Consider the following 22,568-nt stretch of genomic DNA (forward strand, 5'->3'; position numbering starts at 1 on the left):
CTCTACTGGCTCAGCTTGACCCTTGCTTCATTTATGAGATGTGAGGAGATCACAGCTTGAAGCACTAAGACTATGGGTAGTGTAATTTGATAGCCATATACACTTAGGCCAGGAAAAATATCCTCCCACCACAAATGGCTGCAGTTTTAGAAGCTCCCTGTGGTTCTAGTGCCAGGCTTACCGAGTCTGAACTCAGGCAAGAACTGTTGGTGGGCTCATTTGCCTGTTTATAATTGGCAGCCTGCTTTTCCAGCTTGCGCCTGTTACTGGTGACCTGTTGAGTCCTAGCATCGACCTCAGCACTTATTTTTTTCTTAAGAGAATTGCCTAATGCCTGTCTTCTAGATTCCTTCCAAAAATGAATACATTGTAATCCCTACTGGCAGGAAAATATTTATTCTTATCACTGTGGATTTGGAGGAAGGTAATGATGGGTGACTAGCCTCTTGATTCTCAGTAAGATGATCAGGAATAGAATATGTCTTCAGAGTTGTTTAAAAGGGTAAAAGAAATCCATTGCTCAAACTTTGTGTGTGTTTGTGTGTGTGTGTGTGTGTGTGTGTGTGTGTATAAATTTAACCAGTAATGGGAGATCTCAAGACAAAACCTTCTTAGAAACTTAAAGTTGCCTGAGACACCAAAAGGCAAAGTCGCTTGTCCAGAGTCAAACAGTCAGTGTGTGTGAAGGGCAGAACTTGAATCCAGATTGTCCTGTGTCCAAGCTTACCTTTATGTATCTAGTGTGCCACAATACCATTTTTTTTATTATTGATATTTTGCATTTCCCTCTGTGGAAAAGGGGAGAAGGCAGCTGCCAATGTGGTGGAATTTGAGGAGCACCTGAAGGGGCTGCCCTAATCAAAAAGGGCCAATGGTACCAATCAAATCAGTCTTGGAGCATGGCATTGCTATCATTAAACAGTTGGATAAAAAATATTTTTTCTCCTAAATGTTCGAATGCAAAGAAATATTTGTAATGAAATTACAAATAGTAGGAGCATAGATTTAAAGCAAGAAAGGAAAAAGAAAGTTGAAAGACTTCATAGACCATTTAGTCTAGAGTCTGGGGACCCCTAAGATATAAACCCACTGATCTAGTCCAATTTCAACCAAAAATCCCTTCTCCAACAACTTCAAAAACAATTAGTTGTCTAAGCCTCTGACTGAAGACCCTCAAAGAAAGGGAATTCACTACATGGCTTATGACTTGAAGTAATCTATTCACTTTGGTAAAATTCTAATTTGGGGGGAAGATTTTAATTAAAATTCTAAACTTTTCCCTAGAGCAAACTTCTGTCTCTTTGTAATGTCTACTTGTTGTTCCTAGTTTCCCCCTCTAAGTCTAATTCCTTTGATAGCTCAAATATTCTTGAAAATACTTATCATTATCTTCATCTAAAGAACTTACTGATAAACAGAAGTATGAGTCAGACAGCTAGTAAGTATCTGAGGCTGCATTTGAACTCAGTACCTCCAGGTCTGGCATCATGTCTTCTAGCTATCCTAATCTGAAGGTTAAAAAAACACACACACTAAAGACAGGATTCAACTTGGGCAACACTCTAACTCAAAAATCCATATGCTCTGTTTTATCCTGCTGCCCAGTTGACCAGTTAACTCCACAGACTGTGAAAAGGAATAAGTCTATATTAGTCTGTTAGATTTGTTATCAGAAAACAGAGCCTTGAGGGGAATGGACCATATGTCTGATAAGTATTGATAGAGATGTGGGGAAGCAGAGGAAAACATGGGGTAAATGCAATTGGGGATCCAGGACAGCAAAGATACAGCATGAAGATACTGGGTACCTGAGGAAGAGAATGCTAAAAGGGAAAAATAAATAGATTTCTGTTTATCTTATGAATATTTTGTACATATAAATGTATCTCTAGACTATGGGCATTTTCTGTGACTGTGTCCCATGCCTAAAACTCTCTCTCCTCCATTCCAACTACTGACCTCTCTGACTTCTTTAAGTCCCAACTAAAATTTCACCTTTTACTAGAAGCCTTCTCCATCTTCTCTTAATTTCAATAATTTCCCACTGTTAAATATTTCCTCTTTATCCTGTACATTGTTTGCTTTGTATATATTAATTTGCATGTTGTCTTCTCTTGAGGGCAAGGACTGTTTTTTGCCTCTTTATTTCCTTCCCCACTTTGGATAATATCTGGTGTATATAACAGGTGCTTAATAAATATCTATTGATTGATTGATTGACCTATTTCTTTATGTCTGTATCAATTCTTCTGAAATTTCTTGAGGACAAGACTGCCACATTTGTCTTTGTATTCTGAGCAACTAACACATAGCTGATACAAAACAAATACTTCATTGACTAAAATAAGGCAATGGCAGAACTGAGGCATCAGATGCTTCTTTGCCAGGGCTGATCCTTTACACTAACATTATCCCCTACTAAGAACATGTGGAGACCATCCTAAAGATTATTTTCTTTTCATTTTAAAGCTTTTATATGTATTTGCCCCTCATGCAGCGAACATGGCTCAGAGGAAATTCTTTCATGTTGAGAAAAGGATTCTCTTTCATACTCCCAGGCCCTACCATAATGGTAAGACATCTGAATTTATAACATGAGGACTACATTTGAAAACAGTCACTTTTGCTAATGGCTACTACAGCTTGAGACCTTATTTATTGTTTTCCTAGGGGGAAGAGTCTGAGTCTATGTATCAGTAGAGGGAATTCTAACTACAGAAGTTTGCATCTCTTCCATCTCTGGAAAGAGGCAACTCATTTACAATTTAAGTCTTAAAGGATTGCTCAAGGCACTGGGGCCTGAATTAAGAACTAGCCCGGAGTCAAGAAGACCCAGATTCAAATTATACTTCAGATACTGTGTCCCTGGGGAAGCCATTTAATAGCTCTCATCCTCTGTTTTCTCTTCTATAAAAAGGGGATAATAATAGTCTCTAGCTGATAGGATTGTTGTAAGAATCAAATTTTTAAAAATCTATGAAAAGTGCTTTTTAGGCCTTAGAATGCTACATGATATCTAGCTATTTTTGTTTATTTGTTTATTTGTTTGTTTATTATTATTGTTGATCGACATCACTAGTATAAATAAAAGGCAGAATCCAGGTCTAACTCCAAGAGAAATCTGTCCCACTATGGCCTGTTGCCTCTTGAGACAATGGAAAGGGGATTGGTAATGAAGTCAGAGGACTAAGGTTTAAATCCCAACTCTAGAATTTACTGTTTTTGTGATTTTAATCAAGTTGCTTAACTTCCCTTGGTCTGTCTCAGTTTTTTCATCTTTGGAATGTAGGAGTTGAACTAGAAAACCTTTGAAGTCCCTTCCAGCATTAGACCTATGGTCCTAGGGACCTTATTAGGAGTCAGTTTTTATTTTTATTTCAGGAAGTTCACTATTATTTGGGAGCCAAATTCAAATTTCTAGTAACCATGGTGTTGTCCAGAGAATTTTATCTGAGGAAAATTCTCCATTAGAATGTAATCTTAGACACCAGAAGTCAGACATTATTAACATCCCTATTGCTTAAACAAATGAGCATTGACAGTCTTGTAGGTAAGGAGGAGGGGAGAGAAAGAGAGAATAGGTCAAATTTCCCAGGAAGTTGCTTTCTCCTGAAGGATGCCAGTTATAGATGTGTGAAATCAGGGGATACAATCGCTCCAGGTTAGATGTACAGAATTGTATTCTTGCCTTCCTTTGGAAAATAGAGCAGCAAGAGATCTCAAAGGTCTTTCCTCTTCATGGTTTAGTAAACTGACTATTGCCCAGATCATCACACCCTGAGTCAAAACCAGATCGTTCATTCTTTCCTGAACATTTTCTTTCCAGTAGCTACAAAAAAAATTGACAAATGCCATCCTCAGAGCAAAAACAAACATTGCTAAGTAGCAATAAATCAAGGAAAATGTGGAGACTGAGAGTCAATTAAGAGGGACTGGTCGGTGTTCATTTGCAAAGTGAGATGGCCCTGCCTCATTACCAGTCTGCATGGGGAGAATAGATCCATCCCGATGCCACAGCTTGTGAGAACCAGGGGGTGTTCATTTATTTTCTCATTTCCAGAATAATAAAGGAAATAACTCAATCAAATGACTTTGTGTAATTGTCACAAGTCATCATCTTTTGTTATTTCCTTCTCCTCCCTAGTCTCCTAAATAATTTTAAGATTTCTATCAAGGAGATTTAAGGAGAAAGGGGGAGAAAAGCACAACTCAAAGGCCCTGCGTTTGTGATGAATGGAAGCGACAGAATTATCTTCTGAGGCTTAGAGTACAGTACAATCATATTAAATTCCCTCAGCTCAAGAAATGTCATCTTTACATCAGCTGCTACAGGAGGAGGAAAAAAATGTTTTCCGCCTGAGGCGGTTGTGATAAGGGATTTAAGGCCCAAAGCTGTGTGGGCCAAGAGATATAATGGGAAGCATCCCAGCATCTAAAGTGTTTGTAGCTCCCTACTTTGTAACTAACGTTTTCACACTTGTTGTATGATTCCAAACAGCTGGGGAATGGGTTACTGCAAGCAGGAGGAAGGGAGGGGGAAGAAAGGCACTAAGTGAGTCCATGGAAATTTTATGTACAGTATTTTGTCTAACCTACATTAGTTGGCCTGTTGGAAAAAGATTATCACTAAAGTGAGAAAATTGCATTAAGAGTATGCTTTTAAAATGGTCCCACAAAAGAAATGGGTCCCTGAAATGTTCATGAGGAGTTTTACTTTTATTAAGCATGTGCTTGGAGTTAACAGGTTCATCACCCATTGACAAATTAAACTATCATGCAACCTTGACAACTCTTCCTTGAATCATTAAAAAGCCTTATCATTTAATTAATGACAAATTGGTTCTCTACCTACTGGGGTTCCACTAACACCACGATTAATTTTTCCTTCAGATTTTCTCAACTCTTCAGCTTGATTATAAGAACAAAAAACAAGTAATGCAATGAAGATCTCACTGGTCCCCTTGAAATCATCTAATTTGGGCCATTTTTCAATTAGTTGAGATTTGAATTTGCTACAGGAAGCCAATCCTGTTTGCTCCCATATTTTATACTAATGCCCCATAAAATTGCTTTCTATCTACTATGCAAATATTTTTGTATCTGAGCATCCCTTTGCCTCAAGATTTTAAGGGCAGGGTCTACTGTGCTTTTGTCTTTGTCTCCTTATAAAGCACAGTGTCTGGCACATAATAGGCAATTAATAAATGCTTGTTGAATGAATGCTGAATTTAAAAATATGATGAATGTAGGGAAATGGATCCACTATGGCATTTTTTGGCATTTCTAAGTATATAGGTATATAAGTAGTATGGAATCATGGACAAAGAAAACAAACATAATTCTACCTCCCTCAGCACAATTGAGTATAACATGATGTCTATAAGAACTGATTAAATATATCAAAGACAGTTTTTTTGTCTTTCTTCCTTAATTAGAATTCATTTTTAGCTCTGGAAGTCAACAAATAAATTAACTGATTTCAGTGGCAGTATCACCACGTCAATGACCTTCCCAGCCAAGAAGTATGGGGTTAGTCTCAATTTCCATTTTTTTCTCCTCTGTCAGCCAATCTTTTTTTAACCAAATTTTTCCCCTTTCAGTTTTAATCTCTTCTCCATTATGAGTGCACCCTCCCTTCTTTTGTCTTTAGCTTTATTGGTGAGGATATCTTTTTTTATAAAATTATGTACTTGATGAAGCCTTTCCCAATCCCTCTTGGAATTAATATTTCTTCTGTGAAACCTTAAATGGTACCTATCACCTCATGATATTATATTCATTAAATAAATATTTCAAATGTTTCTGGCTTCTCCCTCCCTTTAAAAACTATGATCTCCATAAAGTCAAGAATCCTCTTTTAATTAGCTTTACCAGTGCTCCATAAAATATTCAAAAGAGGAAAAAATGAACAAATGAATGAGGGATAAACAGTTTTGATGATAACAATGGCTATTGGGACCAGTAAATCATTAACTCTAGTACTGACCGTGCAGTAAATCTAAATCTAAATGAAAAATATAATTTGTCAACCTATCGCCAGTTCTTAAAGCCCCAGACTTTTCTTGGATTACTCTACCATCAGGTCACATGGGGCAGCTAGGTGATGCAGTGGATAGAACACAGGTCCTGGAGTCAAGAGGACTTGAGCTTAGCTCTGATTTCAGACACTTGACACGTACTAGCTGTGTGACCTTGGGCAAGTCATCTAATCCTGATTGCCTTGCATTCAGGGTCATCTCTGTCATCCTGATTCCTAACTGGTCACTGGACCCTGATAGCTCCAGAAGAAAAAGTGAGGTGCTAATTTTGTTGCATGGCGCCCTGTCACTTAAATGTAATTCCCTGATGTCATGATCTTTGAGAACAAAAGACAAAACATCAATCTTAGTCATATTCTGCTAAATGATACTGGAGATTACCATGTAACTAGGTCATCTAGAAACAATATAAATTTATATTAACTTCTTTGAAGTGGGCCTTCTATATAGCAAAAAAAAAAACTTTTTACTCCTCTATAATGGATTCTTTATATCTCACTACCTATAAAATTCTCTCTTCTTGAGACTCTTTACCATTCCCTTTCTCACAACTTCTCCCTTTTTCAAGGACCTTGCTTCATATTTGACTGAAAAAGGGGACTATTGTAAGATTCCTCTCTTCCCTTCACTAAATCCCAAAGTTTCTTGAAATCATCATTTACTCATTCTCCCCTGTACTATGATCTCTTCACCAAGGTCAAATCATTAATTGCTTTTCCAACCAATTACTCCCTGTATTATCCTCTTGTTCTCTCTAATCTTCAATCTCTCTATAGCTACAGACTCCTTCTTTAAAGCCTTCAAATATTCTTAAATCTCTTCTATCCTAAAAAAAAAAAACTATTATTAGATCTTATCACCCCCTTCAGGCTATCATCCTATATTTCTTCTCCCTTCATAGCCAAACTCCTTTGAGGGGAGGAATGTCTATACCTTTTATCTTTACTTCCTCCTCTCACTCTCTTTGAGAATTTTTTTGCAATTTAATGGCCTATTTCCCCACTCAGCTGAAATTACTTGTTAGTCTCATCAGTTGCCAGTGATCTATTAATTGCCAAATCCAGTGGCCTTTTCTCAATCCACATCCTTCTTGGTCTCCTGATAGTAAGACACAGTGAAAAGCGCTGGAAGGATAGAGTATTACAACTTCCTTTAGGACGATGAGTTCAAATCTAGCCTCAGATATTTACTAGATCTGTCATCCTAGGCAGGTCACTTAACCTTTATGCTTTAGTATCCTCATCTATAAAAGTGGAATAATAACAGTGTCTCCCTCATAGGGTTGTTGTGAGAATCAAATGAGATATGTAAAGCACTTAGTGCAGAGACACATTGCAGTTATTTAATAAATTCTTGTTTCCTTTTCTTTCCCTTTCTCCCTCCTGGATTCTCTGTCCTTTCTGTTTGTTTTTCCCCCCTTCTTCTCAATGCTATTTTCTATTTCTCTTAGTTCTTCTCTTACCTAATCACTCCTACTCCATTTCCTTTCCTGGTTCATTAACTCTATCATTCTCATTGACTGTAAATATTCCTCAAGGGTGTATAGAACTCTCTTCTAGGTTTTTCTCTATCTTCTCATTTATTGACATTATAAGCTCCAGATGATCTATCTTCATTCAGATTGCTACAAAATTGCTCCAGACCTGGATTTCCTTTGAGATCCCTCCTAGCACTAGATCTAAGGTCCTATGATTCTATTTTTCAGATTCATCCCAGTCTCTCTTAGATTAAATTTCCATTAATGTCCCTTGTAGTCCTAGATCTAAACTTGTATGATGCCACAAAAAAAAAGTTTCAGAAAGTTACAAGTAGCAGGGAATGAATATAAACCAAGAAACTGTTGTCACAATAACATCTTGCATAGTGTTTGAAGGTTGTCAGGTATATTCTATCATTTAATTCCTATATCAGACCTTTGAAGTAGGTAGACTGATGCTGTTTATACACAAGGAAGGTGAAGCTCAGATAACTCACCCAAAATGAAATCTTTTTGTTTTCCTTCATCTAAAAATAGGAGTGTTTGGCCTTCCTTCTCCCCTTTTGTGATCATAAATTGGGTTTCCAAATTCTCAAGTATGAATCAGTTAAGATCAGAAGGCCTCATGTGTGATTGATTATGATATGAATGACACAGAGTCAAAAGTATTACTCTCAAATACCATTAGGATCTAAAGTTGGAATCTCAAATAAGTGAAAAAAGTTTAGGGTGATACAGGTAACAGGAGTTCCAAGTTAGGTTACTCAGCCTTTTGTCTCTTTAATTAGATATAATGTTAAAGATAGTAATAGTATAAATGGATCAGACATATGAACCTAAAACAAATCACTATTTGGACTTGAGATGCTTTATTTAAAAAAAAGCAATCAAGTTACAGGAATTAACTCTCCTGGATGATTTTAGTCTAACTAAAAAAACTGGGGGATGGGGTCTCCTTTGGACTTGTGGGTCATGCATAATGAAAGTTCTAAAATGCTCTAAATTACATTGACAATAACAAGAGAAATACCCCTAAATGGAAGCCTCTTCCTTCTCTTTTTTCCTTCTTTCTCTTTTTCTTTCCTTCTTTTCTTTCTATTCCTCTTTCTTTCTTTCTTTCCTCCTATTTCTTCCTTTCCTTCTTCCTTCCTTTTTTTTCTTCTATAGTATATCTCTTCTACTTCTCCTCTAGGTCCATGGTATTCTGAGAAAAGAAATTCTTGTCTTCCTTTTAAAAAGAGACTTGATATTAAGAATTTGAGATAGGAAGGCTCTTTTTCTTGTTTTTGCTTTTGCTTTTTGTTTTTTTTTACCCTAAAAGAAAAGTTTTCTTACTAAGGGGAAATTAAGAACGATAAATGAAGGTAGCTTCAGGATATTTCATTTTCCTCTAAGAAACTGCATATAGTCCTTGAGTGATACATAATTTGGACATTTTAATGAGGAAAGTTTATGACTGAAAGTATTAAATCACTCAGAGATCTAAAAATAAATTATGTAAATAGCACTACAAGATTATTATTCTGTCATTTTTATATAATTTTCTCTTAATAACATTATCTCAATGCTATATAAGTAATTTTAATCATCCTTTCTTTAACTCCTTTTATATATTGATTTCTCTCATTAGAATATAAGCTTTTTGAGAGAAAGAACCATATTTTTGTTGGAATTTTCATCTATAGCACTTAAAACAATGTTTGGCAGATTATAAGCACTTAATAAAGATTTGTTGACTGATTGAATGTCCACTGGCTAGCTAACTTCCAGAGTATGTTCTTGATTATTAGAAGGGAAAGGGAATCAAGAGGAGTGGAAGAGACTAGGACCAGAAAAACCAACCAAATCCACAACTCTGTTCAAATCAGGTCAGTAGCATCTCTTCATAAGGAAATCAATTTATCTGGCAACAGCCTTTGAGTGCATATCTTGGATTGGCTGTGGGAAGAAGAGGAGGTGAAAAGAAGCATCATTTATTAAGTATCTTCCATATTCCAGGAATATGTGTTAAGCATTTTACAAATATTATCTTCTATGATCCTTATAATAATCCTGTGAGGGAGGTGCTATTATAATTCCATTTGAAAGTTGAGGAAACTGAAACTGGATGAGGTTAAATGACTGGCCCAGGCTCATACAGAGTAAGTGACAGGATTGGATTTGAACTCAGGTCTATCTAAATTCAGACCCAGTGTTCTAAGGGCTATAGCATCTAGCTCCCTAAATTATTTCATTTAGTATTTTTTTAAAATTTTGAGTTTCAAATTCTCTCCCTTCCTGCAGTCCCTAACCTATTCATTGAGAAGACAAGTAATCTGATCTATTATACATGTGAAGTTATACAAAATTTATTTCCATAATGGCTATATTGCCAAAAAAAAATCACAGAAAAATAAAGTAAAAAAAAAAACCACACTTCATTCCACAATCAGAGTTCATCAGTTTTCTTTCTGGAGGTACAAATCAATTTTTCATCATTTCATTTGATTTTTCACAATAACCTTGGGAGGTAGGTGCTAATATTATCTCCATTTTACAGTTGAAAAAAACTGAGGCTTACAAAGGTTAGGTGACTTGTCCAGATTCATATAGTTAGTAAGTATCTAAGTCAAATCTACATTAGGGTGCATCTCATTTTTTTCCATCTAGAGACCAAAGCTAACTAAAGTTGTTACAAATCAAGAATAGATTTCTTCCTCTATAATAGGAATTCTGAGGAGGAAAAGATCACAATGCTGTACAACAGAAACCCTGAGTGATTAAATGATTTGATGATGGGCATACAATTAGTACATGACAGAGGCAGGATTTGAATCCAGGTCAGAAAAGGATTCAAAGATAGAGGAATTTAAACTTGGTTTTGAAGGATGGAACAATTTTGAATAGAGGAGATAGGCTGAAGGGCAGCATTCAGATCACTGAGGTTTGGATATAAATGTATATAATGATATAAAGGCATTGGACTTGGAGTGTCTCAGATGCTTACTAGCTGTGAGACTCTGGGCAAGTCACTTAACCTCTGCTTCCTCAATTTCCTCTTCTATATAATGGAGATAATACAAATATCAGATAAGAAAATATATAGTGTTCTACAAAGTTATATAATTGTGTGCTGTTATTAATGCTCAGTATCCTTTAACTGCTCTGAACCTCCATTTTGATACCTTAAACAGGGATGACAACCACAACATACTTTCATAGTCCTTGAAGATTTAAAACATTTTCTTCCAATAAGGTAGGTAGAAGATATATTAAATCTCCATTTTATATACCAGAAACCAGGTTGGAAGAGATTAAGTGATTTGTATATCATCATTATTTAAATACCTGCCTCACTAGGCTATTGTGAGGAAAGTGCTTTGTTAACTGTCTAGTCCCACATATGGAGAGGATTCATAAGCCAAGATGAAAGTGGATGGCCCCCTGGAACAGCATGAGAAAAAGTACAGATACAGAAAGGTCAGTAAACTCCAGGAAAACCAAATAGACCTTTGTAGTTATAACAGAAGTTTCATAAATAAATCAATTGATAAGCATTTCCATCTCCCTATTTTCTCTATGCCAAGCACTTTTATAGCATTGAAGATGTAAATGTAATGGTGGGGGCAGACTGGCCAATGAGAGCCAGGTCCTTCAATAATGCTTGGATTTGCCCTTCATGGTGGGTTAGACAGAGAATGTGCCAGGTATTCCTTGTTTGGTTCCAAGCCAACACATGAAACTTTGGGGAGGCAATTTCCAGCTATGAGTGACTGAGAAGTTGATGTCATGAGGCCAAAAATCTTTCTAATTTGATTTGGAGGCAGAAGGAGTGATGACTCAGGAGAGGCTGAGCCAGAACTAAGTGTGCATGCAAAAGGTTTGAGCATATGAGCTTGTCCAAGCTTCCCTGGAAGCTTTCAAGGGAGTGGAGTAGTTTGAGCTGCTGGATATGTTTCTTATTGGGAGGGATGACAGTGGAGAGAGGGTGAACTAGTTGCTTTCCCAGCCCTTACCCTAGTCTAAGTTATCTTTCTTTCTTTTGTGAATTCAGGAGGTCCATTAGAATCATCAGATGATCCACTGGCAAGCTGATTAGTAGAGTTTATGTCAGAAAAAGTGCCTACAGAATGAGTTGATTGATAGTAGCCCCAATGATAAATAAGCTTCAGGAAACATGATGTCTTATGAAAGAGAGTAATATTGGCCATGAACTTTAGAAAAGCACCAATCTTCAGAGGCAAGAATACTCTCTATAGAGGGAGGATGCTCTCTATAGAGACAGGAGAAAGTAGATATTCCTCAGCCATATGTATCCTATAGATGTATGCCTCATTCCTTTTGCATTGTAAGAATAAATCACTTTCCCTGGGGACCCTATAGTCTTATTAAAGGATGAGTTTGCCTTCAAGATGGGGGAAATGTATAATTATTGTTTTCATTCTGCCTTTTCAGTAAATATCCTTTTCTAGAAGCTGTTTACTATCAACTTCTAGATTTATATTGGAGGACCCACATAATGGGGGCTCAGTTGCATCATATTATAAGCCAGAAGCTTCAGGATTATGCTTAACACTCCCAGGGAAGAAGTAGTTCTTACTACAAAAAAAGATGTAAATTCCTTGAAGGCATGGACTATTTCATTGTTTGTATATCACTTTTCAGTGCAGTGTGAGTTGGGGAGAGTACTATGCAAAAAATGAAGGAGCCCCTGTCTTTAAGAAATATGTTTTTTAAAAAAGAAATATATATTCAATTGATGGGAAAACATATATATGTATATATAATATATATGCATATGCACATATTAAGCATATATGAAATATATGCATTAAATGTAAATAAAAGATAAGACAGTTTACAGGATAAGAAAACCCTCATAAAGTAGATGGACTTTGAAATGCTCTTTGGGAGTCTAAAAAGCAGGGGTGAGGAAGGTATTTCCCAGGAATGGAGATAGCCTACAAAAGAACAGATGGAGAGTGTGGAATGCCATGTATGAAGAATAGGAAGATTAGTTTAGTTGGACTGTAGAATAGTGAAAGGGTAATAATGCATTTATCTAAAAATGGAATTTGGGGTCCAACTTTTAAGAATGTAAAGTGTTGAGAGAAGTTTGTATTTCATTTTCATTAAATTGAAGTGAATTGTCTAGGGAGATGATATTGGTCAGACCCCTGCTTTAGGAAATTTATTTTGGTAGCTATATAGAGAAGGAAGTATGGGAGAAGGCAGAGACTTGAGTCAAGAAAACCTATTAGTAGGTTATTGCAATAAACTAGGAGAGAGGAACTAAGTAGAAGTAGTGGTTATTTCAGTGGAGAGAAAAGATGGATATATCAGAGATTCTGTGGAGGGAGAAACAACAAGACTTGCCAACTGATTTTATATGTGAGGAGGGAGGTGGGAATCAAATAGAACAAGGAGTAAAGGATGACACCAAGTTTGCTAAACTGGGTGCTTGGAAGAATGATTCCCTTAAGAGAAATAGGGAAAAGTGGAAGCAGAATGACATGGAGAAGGAGTTAAAGAATTCTCTTTGGAGAATTGGTTTAAAATTCTTAAAATTCTTATGAAGTATCTTATGGAGACCTCTTCTGGAGGTCTCAAGTGTCCTATGGGCAGTTGGTGATGTAGGACTGGAGCTCAGGAATGAATAGCAAAATATTGGGCAATATTGTTTGAAAGTTCAGATTCAGGCTGGCTAGGTGGCATAGTGGATAAAGCACTGGCCCTGGAGTCAGGAGTACCTGGGTTCAAATCTGGTCTCAGACACCTAGTCGTGTGGCCTTGGGCAAGCCACTTAACCCCGTTTGCCTTGCAAAAAAAAAAAACCCTAAAAAAAACCCCTGAAAGTTCAGATTCAGTAAGCTTTTGAAAGCCAAGGGTCTAGAATTTGTACAAAAAAAAAAGTCATCTACAGTTTTTAAATAAGGACAAAATCTGATGAAATTGTTTCCCTAATTGTTTTCAGGTTTCTCGTAGCACTTTGAGTAGTTCCTTCTTTAAAATTTAAGGTAAATTGGGGCGGCTAGGTGGCATAGTGGATAGAGCACCGGCCTTGGAGTCAGGAGTACCTGGGTTCAAATCCAGTCTCAGACACTTACTAATTACCTAGCTGTGTGGCCTTGGGCAAGCCACTTAACCCCATTTGCCTTGCAAAAAAAAAAACTTTAAAAAAAATTTAAGGTAAAGACAGCATGTTATGAGAGGGAGAAATGTATGTGAATTTATATAGCATCCTCTCTACATTGGGGTGATATTATTTGTTCATGTTAGAAAAATTTACCTAGCAGTGATTTTCTGGGTAAAATGGAAGATGTCTAATATATACTAGGGGAAAAGAGATAAATCAAATGATTACCACATATTAAAAAGTAAGTGGGTTTATTTTTTTAGATTTTTTCAAAGCAATGGGGTTAAATGGCTTGCCCAAGGCTACACAGCTAGGTAATTATTAAGTATCTGAGGCCAAATTTGAATTCAGGTATTCCTGACTCCAAGGCCAGTGCTCTATCCACTGCGCCACCTAGCCGTCCCCACGCCACCTAGCCGCCCCTTGTTTTGTTTTAAAGACTGGGTTTTTAAAATCTTACTTAGGCTAGATTTGCTAATCTCAGGTTAGTTTCCCCCATTCATTGATACAGAAGCTTTGACTGGCTCCATTTTCCCAACTTGTGACATCTTCCCCACTCCCAATTTCACAGGGAAGAGAGCTCACCATATTTGCTTAGCAAACTGAAACTCAGAACTCTCAAATATAAGCAATCTATCAATCTCAGCCTCCTCAGGAAGAGAGATTTCAGGTTTAAACCAAAAGACCTGATAGGAACCAATTTAGGGGTGGCTCAAAAAAGTCTGATATACAAATGAATTAACTGTAAGGTCACTGGGTCCATTCCCTCTTTACCCTATAAGAATCTCTCTGATTCTCATGTTGGAGAATGGAAAGTGTTCTGAGACTTTGTAACTTGTGCTCTCTCATGATGTAAATGGTCTGTGCAGCCAAATTTTGACTATGTACTCCTTTTTTCCTCTCTTTCTCAAACCCTGTCTCACTTCTGTGCCTAAGTTGTAGTTGAGTCCTGAGTACACATTTTTCCTTAATTTTTGAACATCAAGAGGGATGCCTCTTGAACCTGAGGCATATCATTCTAACATCAAGAGCTCTCTGACTCATTCTCAGGCATGATGCTACTGAAAATGATTGACAGCAGATACACTGGAGATTTTGTGATCTCTCCTTTTTTTTTAATGAAAAGTATCATGTCAAGTATTTCTGAGGTTCTCATTCATTTCTATGATTTGCTTGTAAAGTGAGTCACAAGTTCAAAGTCCATTGCAAAGACTAGAATCAGGTGGTGAAGATTAGTAGTAGCCTACCTAGAATAAGAATTTTTTTATGCTATCATGGTAAAAACCTCATAAGTGATTATGTGGAAGTTGTTTCTGGATGAAGAAGTTAGCTGTTATCCCAGGATACCAACTCCAATTTTTTTTTCACTCTGTCCTGTGCCTTCTCCAATCATAACCACTTCTTCCTTTCACAGTTCACTTCTACTATAAACCACATAAGAGCCCTTACCTCTCTTCCCCTCTTGGAATGACCTCCAAATTCTCTAGCCTACTTTCTATACTCTTTATAAATCACCTTCTACATCCCTGTGTGAATTATTGCCTTAACAAATTGCTCGGATCACATTGCTCAAAAATCTTCAGTAGCTTTAGTAAGCATACTTCCTGAAAAAAGTACAAATTCCTGATCCTGGCATTCAAGGCTCTCAATAACCTGGTCCCAATCTTACTTTTTCGTCTTATTTCACACTAGTCTCTTTCTTGTCAAACTAAATTACTCACCATCTGTACTATTGTCCTCCCATCTGCTCTTCTTGAAATGATCTCCATCTGTTGCAGTCCCACTCTTCCTTGTGGGTCCCAATCATTTACTACATCCTATCGGCTACTTTCCCTGATCTTCCCACCTTCCAACAAAAAATTTCCCTATTATCTTCAGGTTTCTCATAGTACTTTGGGGAGTTCCTTCTTTAAAATTTAAGGTGAAGACAGCATGTCATGAGAGGAAAGAGTGTATGTGAATTCATATAACATCCTTTCCACATTTGGGGTAATATCATTTGTTCATGTATCACTATTCCCATTGCAATGTCTGGTTCAAGTAACTGAAAGGGAGCTAGGTATATTTGAGTTAGCCATGGCTTCTATTACTGAGAAAGAAGAAAGCTGGGAAGAAACCTTTCCTTTCTTATATCTGCATTAACAATATAAAATAAAAATTAGTTTCTAAAATTTCAAGCAAATTTCTAGTCAGATTTTTAAAATCATTATTTCTTTACAGCATTAAAAAAGACCTCTTACCTGCTATTTATCAGCTTCATGATAATATACATTAAATCCAAGTATGGATTTCTTAAGTAGGCTATGCTCTCAGAAAGCAAATGGAAATACTGTTGAGAAATTGAAAGAAAGGGAGAAAAAGGAAATGCATTGTATGTTCTGTGTATGTTTATTTGTGAGATCCCCAAAAATACTTGACATGATACTTTTCATTAAAAATTCATTTACATGGGGCAGCTAGGTGGTGCAGTGGCCTTGGAGTCAGGAGTACCTGGGTTCAAATCCAGTCTCAGACACTTAATAATGACCTAGCTTTGTGGCCTTGGGCAAGCCACTTAACCCCATTTGCCTTGCAAAAACCTAAAAAGAAAAAAAGCCAAAAAAAATTCATTTACATATCTATAGATATGTAAAAACATCTGCTGGGACAGAAGAGACTTGGCCCACTCATGCCTGAAGATGTGATCTACTATTTGATGGTAATTCATTTTCCCCCAGATACTTTTGGGAGGTAGGACATAAAATCTATATTAATATTCAGTCCATATAAGAACCTAAGAACATAAAATCTATAGGAATATTCAGTTCCATATAAGAAACTAAGAAATATCTCTTTGTATTGTAGACTTAAAACTGGGGTTGATTTTAAAGACCAAGAGGCTTAAATTTCAAGTTTTAGCCTAAAATAAAAAGAAGAGCCATAGCCTCTACTGTTGAAATCTTTAACTTCCTGTCTTAGATACACACCATTAAAACTGGAAAGCAAGGAAAACAGACTAAAGGGTACTCAGTCACTTCATGCAGGCTCAGCTTCTGCCTTCTTGGCAGGCCATTCTCTCTCTTTCACAGCACAAGGTTTAGTCACTGACTCTGGAAGGCTGCACAGAATGAGACCTTCCAGCTGCTCTCTTCTCCAAACTTTTTTTTTTAACTGCAGGCTTGATAAAGAACAGGCAGCCTGAAGCATATGGAAATGATAACAAACACAAATGAGACCTCTCCTTTAGGTAAAAATCCAGATATTAAATTAGGGAAAGGAGAGGTACATTTAAGTAACCTTCCCATGACTCTTGATACCCCAAAGCAAATCCTATTGTGAATAAATTTTTGAGGTTCATCTTTAGTCCTGAAATATGCAGTTTGACTGTTTATATAATTTCATGTGCATGAAATAAATGCCAACTGTGCCCTTCATTTAACATTAGTCAAATTTCACCTGATGAGATATGAATTTTCATATAAGGGCATGAGGCATCTCCATTTGAGAGAATTGAAACATCAGTCATATGAGATTCAGTAGGCTACTCTCCTGACTATAATCTCTTCCCTCCACCCCCTTGTCCCTTGAGTATTCAGTTCCCTTTTGTGGAGGTTTCCTTCTTTAAAAATCTTATCTCCTCTGAGGGCAGATAATGTCTTTTTTCTAGTGTTTGTCTTCCATTGCTTAGGACTAATCTTTGCTTCTGACCATTGAACTAGATCTCAAGCCCAGCTATAACCTAGGCCACAGCTCTCTCTATCTTTTCCCAAAAAAAGTTTTAAAAAATGGTTGTTGGCTTCTCTATTCTATGCTAGAAGGACTAAGGAATCTCAGATTTCTTCTCCCTTCTCCTGGCAACAGATGTAATAGCCATAGAACTGATACTGGGATCACTTGAGGACACACAAAAACCGCTTTCAAGAATTCATCTTATGTTTCTTCTTTTCTAGCCATGTTCTATTAGGCATGATTATGGCATATATGTAGCATAGATTTTATTTTCTCTAATTTTGAAAAGGTTTCAGAAGGGCTCAGAGGATTTCAGGAAAAGGCCCCAAAGAAGATAATCAGGAAAATACGTTGTCTCAACCTTTAGGGTAGGAAATGAGTCAATATCAAGCCAAAGTACCTGACACAAGCAAATGTTCTAAAAGTGGGAGACACTTCTAATATTCTCTTCACTGCCTCATTATCAAACTGATTTCAATTCTTCCCTTCTTCCAAACAACCTCTTATAGAAGCAAATGGTCTGTCAAAGATTTAAAGCATTTGCTTACCCAACAATGTTAGAAACAAATATGACCTTGTTAAAATTTCAAAGCACACCTCAGGAATCTGATATCCCTTCCTATAATATCTTAAGGGAAAGGTGTCCTTTTAGTCATATTATCTATTTTAGTAAGCAATGGTTTAAGAAAGAGCCTACTAGTGAGTTATTTAACAATTTCCAAAATAGTAGCAAACTGTCTCTATAAAAATAAATAACTACCTAGGAAGAAAGCCTTTATTATGTTTCAGAACCTGCTTTCTTAATTAGGAGCAGATCCTAGTAGCTGAGATTTATTGGTTACTTTTTTTAAAGGACATGTCTTTGGGAACTGAAAATTTCTTGACATGCTATAACATCATGTACATTTTTCAAATCTGCATTCCTACTCGAGGCAAAAAAAAAAAATCAACCAGGAATTTTCATGCTGGTTTTGATTTAGGATTCAAAACAGAACCTATGATGTGCATTTTTTCATTGTTCCAAAACATGCATGAACTGGTTTAAAATCCATAGGACCCCCCTCAGCCATGACAGTAAAAGGAAAACAGACTGAGATATAAATTCAGATTTTAGCAACATTAACAAGATTCTCCTTCTTACTCTGAAATGTGAAATCTATATATTTCTTACTAGTCTCAAAATTTAAGAATGTATTTATTGGTTTCCCCCTCATAATAAGGTTAAAAGGGGGTGAAGAATGAGTATACATGATACCTGCTTTTCCCCTGTGTTCAAAGTCCATCTTTTGTCTTGTTTATTTATTACAGAAAGATTATATTCTATTTGTCCACAATCATTCCCCCACCAGTGGCATTAATTTTAACTAAATTTTACTATAAGCAAATTATCTTGGAAGGCCTTCAAACTCTATCTAACCCTTTTCTACCTTTTCAATCATCTTCCCCCTGTGGAACACTTATAGTGCTACAAACAAGACATTTCATCTCACAGCTCTGGCCATTCCCAATCCCTGGAATACTCTTGCTCTTCCACTCCACCAGCTGACTTCCCTGGCTTCCTTACATGTTGTCTCTCTCCCAATAGATTATAAGCTTCTTGAGGTCAGGGAATGTCTTTGCCTCTTTTTGTGTCCCTAATGCTTAGTGTAGCATCTAACACATGAAAGGCACTTAAAAAATGTTTGATTGAATTCATTAATAAAATTTTAGCTATGCACTATGCTCACCTGTGCAATTTATCTTCCAGTATTTCCATGTACTTCATAGTATTTTCTTTCACATTCTTTTCTGTTGGAAAAAAAAGCAAAATTAATGTAAGAAGTATATAAAATGATCTAGAGCACTCAAAAAGTAAAGATGAAGAGTCTAACACCCTCAATTTACAGATCTGAAATGAGGCTCAGAAGGGTGAACTGATATACTGAATATCTACCATATGTAAAGTATGTTTCATCTTTGTGCCTCATCTATGAGCCAAAAAGCAGGGATTCTGATCATCAGAAAATAGAAACCAATGAAAGAATCAGTAACCATATTATTAGAAAAGTACCTGTGAAGTTCACCTTTGCTAGCATTATCAACAGAGAATTCAAATAAATAAAATGTGATTGATCTTACTCTACTGCTCAAGGTAGGGGGACACTAATTCACCAAAAATGCTATGCTATGTTATGATATGTTATAATTATCAGATATCTTTTCTCTACATTAGATACCACATGCCTCTATTTTCTACTAGAGATTACCTTACTGTGTTCAGCATCTCTGCTGGTCTTGTGGTTACCAAACTTCTTTTTACTACTATCTTCTGAGATTCTGCTCCTTAGGTTCCTTATTTGGGGGCTATCAATTTTCTAAAAAGGAGCAGTGGCTAAAAAACAGGGGTAGATGAGCAACAATTTTAGTTTATGCCTAAGGCTATGAGCTGCTACTTTCAGTCACAATGAACAAATCACAGTTGGAATGTTCTCATAATAAGATCCATTATATTCTTTTGTCTATTTCTGGTACTAATTTGAAACCTATGATCCACCCAAAACTGTATGGAGTAGAATTAGGAAATTCATTTTAATTTCTGTGGGATCCCTGATAGAGGACATGTACTCCCAACAATTGTTCTGAAGATTGTATAAAAAAAAATCACTACTGGAATTGTGTAGAGGTAAAGGCTACCAAATATATGGCAACACCCTCCTTGATTGTCATGAAAAAAAAAAGTTGAGCAAGAACAAAAGGTAAGTGAAACAGCCCAAAGAATTGCCTATTCCCATCTTCATTTACATTCTATACATATCTGCCAGCAACAACAAATCTCTGATTTTTGCTCTGTTTTTTGGTTAACTCAAAATCTCACTACCTCTCAAGAGGTAAATAAATGACACAAGAATTCACCTGAGTGGCTAATACTTTTTTTTTTTGTTAGAACAGCATCCTCTAGAGATCATTTTGAAAATTTGTTCCTGAACAAAAATCCTTTCCTCATTCAAGCACTAGAAGCTCTAACTTTCACTAGATTAATATAAAAGCAGAGGTTACTTTGTGTCCTGAGTGGCTGCCATCCTGCAGTCTAAAATACTTTGAAAACATATTCCATGTCACTTAACTAGCACTATGATCATGGACAAGGCAGGTTACCTCTCTCAGTCTCAGTTTCTTCATCTATAAAATCAGGATAATACTATTTAGTCCATTACTATACAAGATGACTTTTGAGGAAAGTACTTGATAAGTCTTAAAATACTGAGTAAATATGAGATATTATTTCTTCAAGCATTAAGCTTGAAATATTACTTTGGAGGAAAAACAGAATCTATTCCACAGTCAAAAGTCTCAAGAGTAAAAAACCCACATCTAAATTCCCCCAGACATTCACCTGGGGAAGCACAATATTATTATCTTATTTTTAATGGGAGAGAATTAGACATATTGCTCCTAAGTCAATGTTTATTGAATAGCTACACCTTGGATATAGGAAAACAATGGTGACCTAGAACTCATGAAAATCTGATCTTTTTTTCTTCTTTCCTTCTTCCTTTTACTCCTTCTTCTTTCTTCTTAAACTATTCAATAAATCCTCTCATGCTTTTCACTTTAATTTTACCTTTAAGATGATGATTTCAGAATTATGCATGTCATGAGTATAAATTTTAGGGCTCAATGGAAAAAGGACAGGTCATTTAGGTCAATGGAGATGAGGGTGAAAAGAACATACTAATCAGTGGTGTTTTGAGGTTCTAGAAAATTCCTAAGTTAGAGGGAAGTTGCCTTAATCCCTGTCCTCATTTTAATCATTTATTCATTCATTCATCCAATCAATAAAAATATAATAAGAACCTGCTGAGTACAGGTTCACTCACGATCCAGGCTGCTAGTGAAGTTTAGGTAAGATATCCTTCCTATTGTTATGAAGTGTTCATTTGAACAAAGGAATGACAACACAGGTAGCCATAATATACAGGATTACCTCATAAATACATTAGAGAGTTGCAAAGCAAAGTATTATGTGAGGGAAATGCAAATAGGAAGGGAAGCATTTGTTTTAGTAAGTCTGGAGCCAGGTCTATGTGATAATAAAATTGGTGCACAATAATGTGAAATACTTTACAGACTACAGAGATATAGCAATGACCATTTAGGCTGGTGCAGATATATCTTTGAAGTGAACAGAAATCTTATCGGATCAAATCAAATCAAGTCCATAAACATTTATTTCAAAGAAAGGTAAAAGATTATCCCTACTCTCAAGGAGCTTGCATTCTAATAGCAAACAACATGTACAAACATATGCAAGATGACAAGATAAAGTAGAAGTCATCTCAAAAGGAAAGTACTAAGATTAGGGACTGAGAGAAGACAAATTTTATCTGATATTTGACAGAAGTCAGAAAAATCAGGAGATGGAACTTAGAAGGGAAAAAGTTCTAGGTATAAGGCATAGCCAGTGAAAATCCTCAAAAGATGAAATATGGAGTATTATGTATGAAGAACAGCAAGAAGTAGCAGTTTTTCTAATACTTTAGTATTGTAAGAAATTGTGACAGAGGGGAGCTAGAGTTGACTTTGGAATCAGGAAAACTTAGATTCACTCTTGGTTCCTAATCCTGGTAGTCCTGAGACTCCAGTCAACTCAACCTCCCAGTGTTCCAAGCAGCTCTTATTGGCAGCCAGGAGATACAGTGAAAAGACATGGATCGAAAGTCAGAATGATCAGAGTACAAATCTGACTTCAGACACTTACTACCTGGCCTCAATTTTCTTAAATATAAAATTGAAAAAAGAACAGGTTTGAGGATCTAGAAAATTCCTAAGTGAAAAGGAAGTTGCAGGTTGTCATAAGGATCAAAGGAACTAATATTTGTAGGCATTTATTTAGCATAGGTACTGGCATATCTTAAGTTCTATTAACTGATTATTCTCCTCCTCTTTCATTTTGAAACTATAAATTTCAGAAGCATTGATAACATATATTAGTAGAGGCAGTTTCTGTACCAAAAATTCCCTATCCTATTGAAACCACAGGTCCATATGAAAACAAACAAAAGCAAAGCACCCCAATGATTTAAGAAAATCATAGGTTTAGGAACAAAAATGTAGATACTAAGTTCATCTTCTTGTTTTACAGATGGGAAAACTAAGCTTCAGAGAGGGTAAGTTTTATACCTAATTGGTATCCTTGCCTAAAGACTTTTCCTTAGGTAACCCATCAACCATTAAACTTTCAAAGTAATAT

General features: G+C 36.2%; 1 protein-coding gene across 1 annotated transcript in view; it reads right to left on the reverse strand.

Annotated features, from left to right (window-relative positions):
- DISC1 (DISC1 scaffold protein) overlaps positions 1 to 22,568 on the reverse strand; it is a 534,778-nt gene that overhangs the window by 100,528 nt on the left and 411,682 nt on the right. Inside the window, 1 exon segment of the mRNA XM_074220919.1 lies at positions 19,066 to 19,126. Coding sequence (XP_074077020.1) covers positions 19,066 to 19,126 — 61 coding nt within the window.

This window comes from Macrotis lagotis, chromosome 2 (assembly GCF_037893015.1).
Source record: "Macrotis lagotis isolate mMagLag1 chromosome 2, bilby.v1.9.chrom.fasta, whole genome shotgun sequence".
Taxonomy (NCBI): domain Eukaryota; kingdom Metazoa; phylum Chordata; class Mammalia; order Peramelemorphia; family Peramelidae; genus Macrotis; species Macrotis lagotis.